Here is a 10,159-nt window from a genome sequence, read left to right on the forward strand (position 1 = left end):
TCAGTCTCTGTCTGTCTCTCAGTCTCTGTCTGTCTCTCAGTCTCTGTCTCTGTCTGTCTCTCAGTCTCAGTCTGTCTCTCAGTCTCAGTCTGTCTCTCAGTCTGTCTCTCAGTCTGTCTCTCAGTCTGTCTCTCAGTCTGTCTCTCAGTCTGTCTCACAGTCTGTCTCACAGTCTGTCTCACAGTCTGTCTCACAGTCTGTCTCACAGTCTCTGGCTGTCTCACAGTCTCTGGCTGTCTCACAGTCTCTGGCTGTCTCACAGTCTCTGGCTGTCTCTCAGTCTCTGTCTGTCTCTCAGTCTCTGTCTCAGTCTGTCTCTCAGTCTCAGTCTGTCTCTCAGTCTCAGTCTCTCAGTCTCAGTCTGTCTCTCAGTCTGTCTCTCAGTCTGTCTCTCAGTCTGTCTCTCAGTCTGTCTCTCAGTCTGTCTCTCAGTCTGTCTCTCAGTCTGTCTCTCAGTCTGTCTCTCAGTCTCTGGCTGTCTCTCAGTCTCTGGCTGTCTCACAGTCTCTGGCTGTCTCACAGTCTCTGGCTGTCTCACAGTCTCTGGCTGTCTCACAGTCTCTGGCTGTCTCACAGTCTGTCTGTCACTCAGTCTGTCTGTCACTCAGTCTGTCTGTCACTCAGTCTGTCTGTCACTCAGTCTGTCTGTCACTCAGTCTGTCTGTCACTCAGTCTGTCTGTGTCTGTCTCTGTCTCCCTCTCTCTCTTTCCCTGTCTGTCTGTGCCTGTCTTTTTCCCTGTCTGTGTCTGTCTGTCTCTTTCTCTGTCTGTCTCTGTCTGTCTTCTCTACCGATATCATATTACCTCTTTTTTATTCTTGCTTTTTTTTTTATTTAAATATATAAAAAGGTTTAAAATCCAGCTTGTGGTTTCCCCCAATTTTGATGCCTAGCGAAGATAAAGCCCAACAGCTGGGGGCTGGTATTCTCAGCCTGGGGAGACCCCATAGTTATTGAGCCCCCCCAGCCTAAAAATAGTAGCCTGCAGCTGCCCAGGATTGACACATCCTTTAGATGTGACAATCCCGGAACTTTACCCGACTCTTCCTGATTGCCCTGGCTGTCACAAAGTGCTAGATTACTAATGGTAGAGGTCTATGAGACCCCCTCATTAATAGTCTGTAAGTTAAAAGAAAAACGCTCACAGCGAAAAAATTTTTATTTGAAATAAAAGACAAAAGAGCACTCTTTCACCCCTTTATTAACCCCATAAATTCCACTCAAGGTCTGACGTAATCCACATGAGGTCCCACGATGATCACGGCTCTGCTACATCTGAAGTGACAGCAAGCGGCCATAGAACATGATTGCTCGCTGTGAGCTTCAGGCAGAGAATGAGTCACAGCGATCACATCACAGCTGGAGGTTTCCACAGTCCTCCACCTCTGACTTGCAGGTAACGACCTGAGGTGACTTAATTAAACTCCATGATCTCACCTCAGGTCCCCAGAGGTGAAGTTACCTGCGGACACAGGTGGAGACCTGTGGGAATCTCCAGCTGTGACTGCAACTAACCTGAGTGACATCACCACTCATCGCTGTGGCTCAGACAGTAGCTACCTGAAGTTATAGCGTGCGGTCATGTTCTATGGCCACTCGTTGTCACTTTAGATGTAGCCAAGCCAGGATCATCGTGGGACCTCGTGTAGATTACATCGGACCTTCAAGGGTAGTTTTGGGATTAATAAAGGAGTGAAAGAGGGTGCTCTTTTGTCTTTTATTGCAAAGAAACACAAACACACACACACACACACACACACCTCCAGAGGACAGGGGAGGAGACATAGATGTGAGAGCGTTACCAAGCTGACGAAGCGGCCGCAGAAGGAAGAAAGGGGAGAAGTCTGAAGGCAGAGAACAGTCTATCAGCGGGGATCACAGCATGTCACGGGTAAAGTGCAAGGAGCGGAGGAGCTCAGACCCAGTTTACACCAGGATGTCTCCATCTTCCAGCACTGATGGTGCAGGTCGTCCCCCCCGAGCCGTGGAGGTCCGGAGTCTCCGGGTGACCTCCTCTTCCTATATTATACATATGTGTCACTTCTCACCTTGTGCTGTGATCGGCCGCTGCTCCCCCATCATCACCTCCTCGTACCGCTCCTTGTGTCCTTCCAGATCCTCCCACTCCTCTGTGGAGAGAAAGACAGAATCGTCCTGACACCTTATAGGAACCTGACAACAACGACACCGACATCACCCAGATCAGAGAGGTCACATGCAATTAACAATACACAGGTCTCGCCCGGTCTTGGCTTCACGTCAGGACATCGTGCAGTCTAATCACAAATGGAGACCCCACAGATGCCAGAAGAGGGTCAAACTGAAGACCGGATCGGGGCAGCACCGGGGAACAAGTGAGGGTCGGGGTTACAGATAAAAGATGGTGACTGTTTTATTTTTTTTTTAAGTTGATTCCCAAAACAAACAACAAACATCAAATTATCCCCAAAGAATCTAATTCATGGGGAATAATGTACTGATCGCTGCAGATCAGAGGAAAATCCAGAGAAGGCGGCTGCAGAGTCCAGACTGGAGGAGACCGGGTCTTACTGCAACGCTCCACACTGCCTGAGACTGCCGGGAAACACCAGAGCTCAGCGCTCGCCCGTCACCAGCAGTCCTGTGGACAATGAATGGGGAACGGCCCGGACACAGGAGCCTCCGCGCGGGGGAGCGGCCCGGACACAGGAGCCTCCGCGCGGGGGAGCGGCCCGGACACAGGAGCCTCCGCGCGGGGGAGCGGCCCGGGCACAGGAGCCTCCGCGCGGGGGAACGGCCCGGGCACAGGAGCCTCCGCGCGGGGGAACGGCCCGGACACAGGAGCCTCCGCGCGGGGGAACGGCCCGGACACAGGAGCCTCCGCGCGGGGGGAACGGCCCGGACACAGGAGCCTCCGCGCGGGGGGAACGGCCCGGACACAGGAGCCTCCGCGCGGGGGGGAACGGCCCGGACACAGGAGCCTCCGCGCGGGGGGAACGGCCCGGACACAGGAGCCTCCGCGCGGGGGGAACGGCCCGGACACAGGAGCCTCCGCGCGGGGGGAACGGCCCGGACACAGGAGCCTCCGCGCGGGGGGAACGGCCCGGACACAGGAGCCTCCGCGCGGGGGGAACGGCCCGGACACAGGAGCCTCCGCGCGGGGGGAACGGCCCGGACACAGGAGCCTCCGCGCGGGGGGAACGGCCCGGACACAGGAGCCTCCGCGCGGGGGGAACGGCCCGGACACAGGAGCCTCCGCGCGGGGGGAACGGCCCGGACACAGGAGCCTCCGCGCGGGGGGAACGGCCCGGACACAGGAGCCTCCGCGCGGGGGGAACGGCCCGGACACAGGAGCCTCCGCGCGGGGGGAACGGCCCGGACACAGGAGCCTCCGCGCGGGGGGAACGGCCCGGACACAGGAGCCTCCGCGCGGGGGGAACGGCCCGGACACAGGAGCCTCCGCGCGGGGGGAACGGCCCGGACACAGGAGCCTCCGCGCGGGGGGAACGGCCCGGACACAGGAGCCTCCGCGCGGGGGGAACGGCCCGGACACAGGAGCCTCCGCGCGGGGGGAACGGCCCGGACACAGGAGCCTCCGCGCGGGGGGAACGGCCCGGACACAGGAGCCTCCGCGCGGGGGGAACGGCCCGGACACAGGAGCCTCCGCGCGGGGGGAACGGCCCGGACACAGGAGCCTCCGCGCGGGGGGAACGGCCCGGACACAGGAGCCTCCGCGCGGGGGGAACGGCCCGGACACAGGAGCCTCCGCGCGGGGGGAACGGCCCGGACACAGGAGCCTCCGCGCGGGGGGAACGGCCCGGACACAGGAGCCTCCGCGCGGGGGGAACGGCCCGGACACAGGAGCCTCCGCGCGGGGGGAACGGCCCGGACACAGGAGCCTCCGCGCGGGGGGAACGGCCCGGACACAGGAGCCTCCGCGCGGGGGGAACGGCCCGGACACAGGAGCCTCCGCGCGGGGGGAACGGCCCGGACACAGGAGCCTCCGCGCGGGGGGAACGGCCCGGACACAGGAGCCTCCGCGCGGGGGGAACGGCCCGGACACAGGAGCCTCCGCGCGGGGGGAACGGCCCGGACACAGGAGCCTCCGCGCGGGGGGAACGGCCCGGACACAGGAGCCTCCGCGCGGGGGGAACGGCCCGGACACAGGAGCCTCCGCGCGGGGGGAACGGCCCGGACACAGGAGCCTCCGCGCGGGGGGAACGGCCCGGACACAGGAGCCTCCGCGCGGGGGGAACGGCCCGGACACAGGAGCCTCCGCGCGGGGGGAACGGCCCGGACACAGGAGCCTCCGCGCGGGGGGAACGGCCCGGACACAGGAGCCTCCGCGCGGGGGGAACGGCCCGGACACAGGAGCCTCCGCGCGGGGGGAACGGCCCGGACACAGGAGCCTCCGCGCGGGGGGAACGGCCCGGACACAGGAGCCTCCGCGCGGGGGGAACGGCCCGGACACAGGAGCCTCCGCGCGGGGGGAACGGCCCGGACACAGGAGCCTCCGCGCGGGGGGAACGGCCCGGACACAGGAGCCTCCGCGCGGGGGGAACGGCCCGGACACAGGAGCCTCCGCGCGGGGGGAACGGCCCGGACACAGGAGCCTCCGCGCGGGGGGAACGGCCCGGACACAGGAGCCTCCGCGCGGGGGGAACGGCCCGGACACAGGAGCCTCCGCGCGGGGGGAACGGCCCGGACACAGGAGCCTCCGCGCGGGGGGGAACGGCCCGGACACAGGAGCCTCCGCGCGGGGGGAACGGCCCGGACACAGGAGCCTCCGCGCGGGGGGAACGGCCCGGACACAGGAGCCTCCGCGCGGGGGGAACGGCCCGGACACAGGAGCCTCCGCGCGGGGGGAACGGCCCGGACACAGGAGCCTCCGCGCGGGGGGAACGGCCCGGACACAGGAGCCTCCGCGCGGGGGGAACGGCCCGGACACAGGAGCCTCCGCGCGGGGGGAACGGCCCGGACACAGGAGCCTCCGCGCGGGGGGAACGGCCCGGACACAGGAGCCTCCGCGCGGGGGGAACGGCCCGGACACAGGAGCCTCCGCGCGGGGGGAACGGCCCGGACACAGGAGCCTCCGCGCGGGGGGAACGGCCCGGACACAGGAGCCTCCGCGCGGGGGGAACGGCCCGGACACAGGAGCCTCCGCGCGGGGGGAACGGCCCGGACACAGGAGCCTCCGCGCGGGGGGAACGGCCCGGACACAGGAGCCTCCGCGCGGGGGGAACGGCCCGGACACAGGAGCCTCCGCGCGGGGGGAACGGCCCGGACACAGGAGCCTCCGCGCGGGGGGAACGGCCCGGACACAGGAGCCTCCGCGCGGGGGGAACGGCCCGGACACAGGAGCCTCCGCGCGGGGGGAACGGCCCGGACACAGGAGCCTCCGCGCGGGGGGAACGGCCCGGACACAGGAGCCTCCGCGCGGGGGGAACGGCCCGGACACAGGAGCCTCCGCGCGGGGGGAACGGCCCGGACACAGGAGCCTCCGCGCGGGGGGAACGGCCCGGACACAGGAGCCTCCGCGCGGGGGGACCGGCCCGGACACAGGAGCCTCCGCGCGGGGGGAACGGCCCGGACACAGGAGCCTCCGCGCGGGGGAACGGCCCGGACACAGGAGCCTCCGCGCGGGGGAACGGCCCACGGACACAGGAGCCTCCGCGCGGGGGAACGGCCCACGGACACAGGAGCCTCCGCGCGGGGGAACGGCCCGGACACAGGAGCCTCCGCGCGGGGGAACGGCCCGGACACAGGAGCCTCCGCGCGGGGGAACGGGCCGCGGACACAGGAGCCTCCGCGCGGGGGAACGGCCCGGCCCGCGGACACAGGAGCCTCCGCGCTCTCCTCACAGATTCACCACAAGCAGCGACACTGCACAGAACCCTCCGCTGTAGCCTCACCTGGAAATCTGCTGCTGCTGGCTGATAACAGAGAATAGGAACGTGGCACAAACAGACTGGAAGTGCTGCAGTGCAAGAGCTGAAGGACCTGTGGTGACGTCACCGCCATGTGATCAGTGTATTAGAGAGGCGGTGCTCAAGTATTGAGTTAGTGAAGATGAAGGACCTGTGGAGACGGTCATGTGACGTCACGGGGCGGGGCTTATCGGTGATTTTGATTCTTGATGTAGGACTTGTGGAGATGGTCATGTGACATTAGTGGGCGGAGCTCCTCAGGCCATGTGTAGCCGAGCTGTCGCTTTCACAGGCAGAAGCGCAGGAGCGTCCTGTCCTCACACAGCAGAGGCTGAAGCGTCGTGTCCTCACACAGCAGAGGCTGAAGCGTCGTGTCCTCACACAGCAGAGGCTGAAGCGTCGTGTCCTCACACAGCGGAGGCTGAAGCGTCGTGTCCTCACACAGCAGGGGCTGAAGCGTCGTGTCCTCACACAGCAGAGGCTGAAGCGTCGTGTCCTCACACAGCAGAGGCTGAAGCGTCCTGTCCTCACACAGCGGAGGCTGAAGCGTCGTGTCCTCACACAGCAGGGGCTGAAGCGTCGTGTCCTCACACAGCAGGGGCTGAAGCGTCGTGTCCTCACACAGCAGAGGCTGAAGCGTCGTGTGGTCACACAGCAGAGGCTGAAGCGTCGTGTCCTCACACAGCAGAGGCTGAAGCGTCGTGTCCTCACACAGCAGAGGCTGAAGCGTCGTGTGGTCACACAGCAGAGGCTGAAGCGTCGTGTCCTCACACAGCGGAGGCTGAAGCGTCGTGTCCTCACACAGCAGAGGCTGAAGCGTCGTGTCCTCACACAGCAGAGGCTGAAGCGTCGTTTGGTCACACAGCAGAGGCTGAAGCGTCATGTCCTCACACAGCAGAGGCTGAAGCGTCATGTCCTCACACAGCAGAGGCTGAAGCGTCGTGTCCTCACACAGCAGAGGCTGAAGCGTCGTGTCCTCACACAGCAGAGGCTGAAGCGTCATGTCCTCACACAGCAGAGGCTGAAGCGTCATGTCCTCACACAGCAGAGGCTGAAGCGTTTGTCCTCACACAGCAGAGGCTGAAGCGTCCTGTCCTCACACAGCAGAGGCTGAAGCGTCGTGTGGTCACACAGCAGAGGCTGAAGCGTCGTGTCCTCACACAGCAGAGGCTGAAGCGTTTGTCCTCACACAGCAGAGGCCGAAGCGTCGTGTCCTCACACAGCAGAGGCTGAAGCGTCGTGTCCTCACACAGCAGAGGCTGAAGCGTCGTGTCCTCACACAGCAGAGGCTGAAGCGTCCTGTCCTCACACAGCAGAGGCTGAAGCGTCCTGTCCTCACACGGCGGAGGCTGAAGCGTCGTGTCCTCACACAGCAGAGGCTGAAGCGTCGTGTCCTCACACAGCAGAGGCTGAAGCGTCGTGTCCTCACACAGCAGAGGCTGAAGCGTCCTGTCCTCACACGGCGGAGGCTGAAGCGTCGTGTCCTCACACAGCAGAGACTGAAGCGTCGTGTCCTCACACAGCAGAGGCTGAAGCGTCGTGTCCTCACACAGCAGAGGCTGAAGCGTTTGTCCTCACACAGCAGAGGCTGAAGCGTCGTGTCCTCACACAGCAGAGGCTGAAGCGTCGTGTCCTCACACAGCAGAGGCTGAAGCGTCGTGTCCTCACACAGCAGAGGCTGAAGCGTCGTGTCCTCACACAGCAGAGGCTGAAGCGTCCTGTCCTCACACAGCAGAGGCTGAAGCGTCGTGTCCTCACACAGCAGAGGCTGAAGCGTCCTGTCCTCACACGGCGGAGGCTGAAGCGTCGTGTCCTCACACAGCAGAGGCTGAAGCGTCGTGTCCTCACACAGCAGAGGCTGAAGCGTCGTGTCCTCACACAGCAGAGGCTGAAGCGTCCTGTCCTCACACAGCAGAGGCTGAAGCGTCGTGTCCTCACACAGCAGAGGCTGAAGCGTCCTGTCCTCACACGGCGGAGGCTGAAGCGTCGTGTCCTCACACAGCAGAGGCTGAAGCGTCGTGTCCTCACACAGCGGAGGCTGAGACCATGAGGAGAAGGTGAAGCCGAGAAACAGCAAAGCTGCATCAGCCATATAATGTATAAATCTCTATTCAGTAACTTACACAGGAGAGATCCAGTGATGAGAAATGCGCAGAGCTCAGTGTGAGATGAGCCCGTACAATCCAGCTAATCACAGCAGAAGAGAAGACACAGAAATACACAGTACACAGCACACACTGCCCTAGTGCTGGACTCATAGGCACCCCCTGCCCAAACCATTGCTGGACTGACAGGCACCCCCTGCCCAAACCAGTGCTGGACTCACAGGCACCCCCCTGCCCAAACCAGTGCTGGACTCACAGGCACCCCCCTGCCCAAACCAGTGCTGGACTCACAAGCACCCCCCTGCCCAAACCAGTGATGGACTGACAGGCACCCCCTGCCCAAACCAGTGCTGGACTCACAGGCAACCCCCTGCCCAAACCAGTGCTGGACTCACAGGCAACCCCCTGCCCAAACCAGTGCTGGACTCACAGGCAACCCCCTGCCCAAACCAGTGCTGGACTCACATACAACCCCCTGCCCAAACCAGTGCTGGACTCACAGGCAACCCCCTGCCCAAACCAGTGCTGGACTCACAGGCACCCCCCAGCCCAAAAACGGTGCTGGACTCGCATACAACCCTTCTGCCCAAAACTGGTGCTGGACTCACAGGCAACCCCCATGCCCAAAACTGGGGCTGGACTCACAGGCACCCCCCTGCCCAAAACTGGTGCTGGACTCACAACCCCCATGCCCAAAACCGGTGCTGGATACACATACAACCCCCGTGCCCAAAACTGGTGCTGGACTCACAGGCAACCCCCCTGCCCAAAACTGGTGCTGGACTCCCAGGATACCCCCCTGCCCAAAACTGGTGCTCGACTCACAGGCAATCCCCTGCCCAAAACTGGTGTTGGACACACATACAACCCCCGTGCCCAAAACTGGTGCTGGACTCACAGGAAATCCCCCTGCCCAAAACTGGTGCTCGTGTGACGCCCTGGACTAGTGAGGTTGTCCCAGGTAGTCACACACAACACCACACCCCCCTCCCGATTAGGTAACACCAGTCAAACTAAAAGCCGTGTCACCACTCTCCAGGTTTGATGTCCACACCAGGGGGGCGGAGCCAGGCGGTTGGCTCCGCCTACCGAGGAGTTCACAGGCTTGGAGACGGGAAAACACACAGTCTAGTTCAAGTTGAGGTAGTGAGCAGACAAGTTCACTGGGAGTCCTGTGTCCAGGCTGCCAAGAGACTACCAGGTGGCTGGGTCGGGGCCCAGTCACCATTGGCAAGGAGGCAGACGGTGGTGGCCGCCTGCAGGAGACCGAGAAGACAACCGGTGGATTCGTAAGGGACCGGGACAGGGTAGTGGCCCGCCGGAACCGAACCGGGGAGCCAACCCAGATAGAACTGTCCACTTACCTGTGGAAGTGTGCCTTCAGATCATCGCCAGCGGCGTCCCGCTGAAAAATTGGAGAATCCGCCATCTTGGGCGGAAAAGTTCCCGCCCGAGCCGTCTTCCCTGAACAGAAAGGGCGCGAAGACGAAGCCCCGTCCCCCGAGAGCGGAGCAAAAAGCAAGGGAAGTGCTCGGAAAACACCAAGGGGGGGCGGGTGAAGATCCGGCCTCATGTGACTGAGGAGATAATAGGCAGGGACGCCATGACTCTGCCACCCGTCTGGTTCCTGGACATCCACCGAGCAGCATGTCCATCCCGTCCGGCAAACCCGAAATCCCGGAGCCAACGCCAGGAACAGCGGCATGGGTGGAAGCCCGGACGGCGCAGATGTGTTGCCGTCTACAGGCCCAAGTCCGGTTCCTCATGTAAAGGTGGGTGGCCGAAATGGAGGAAGTAGCTGCGGCCGTGCGGAAACGCAAGGTGGAGGCAGTGTTGGAGGAGCGGGTAGGCGATCCACGTCCCTGTGTCCCCAAGGGAACGGCCGCTGCAGCTGAGGGGCCCGGTCTGCTCCCGCTCACCCTGCTGCTTCCCCCGCCGTCCGTATCGGTTGCCGCTGCCCCGCCAATCGGTCCGCCACCCCCGACACCGGCCACAGAGTCCATCCCATCCGCCCATGAGGACAAGCCTGTGGACGCCGCCCGTGGACGACCCTTTGTGCAGCCTGCACCGATCCCGTTGCCGTGGAAGGTTCCCAGGGAGGTGCCCGTCCGCAAGGTGAAGCCGCCGGTCCCGGAAGTGACCGCGCCCA

General features: G+C 63.3%; 1 protein-coding gene across 2 annotated transcripts in view; it reads right to left on the minus strand.

Annotated features, from left to right (window-relative positions):
* Nucleotides 1-6,034, minus strand: part of LOC142257889 (uncharacterized) — a 41,556-nt gene extending 35,522 nt beyond the window's left edge. For both annotated transcript variants that reach the window (XM_075330173.1, XM_075330163.1), the window contains exons 1-2: nucleotides 5,891-6,034; nucleotides 2,048-2,128 (exon numbers count right to left, since the gene is read on the minus strand). In XM_075330173.1, coding sequence (XP_075186288.1) covers nucleotides 2,048-2,128; nucleotides 5,891-5,999 — 190 coding nt within the window. In that variant the 5' untranslated portion in view covers nucleotides 6,000-6,034. The remainder of the gene's footprint in view (nucleotides 1-2,047; nucleotides 2,129-5,890) is intronic.
* Nucleotides 6,035-10,159: the final 4,125 nt, after the last annotated feature.

The sequence above is a fragment of the Anomaloglossus baeobatrachus genome, chromosome 1 (assembly GCF_048569485.1).
Source record: "Anomaloglossus baeobatrachus isolate aAnoBae1 chromosome 1, aAnoBae1.hap1, whole genome shotgun sequence".
NCBI lineage: Eukaryota > Metazoa > Chordata > Amphibia > Anura > Aromobatidae > Anomaloglossus > Anomaloglossus baeobatrachus.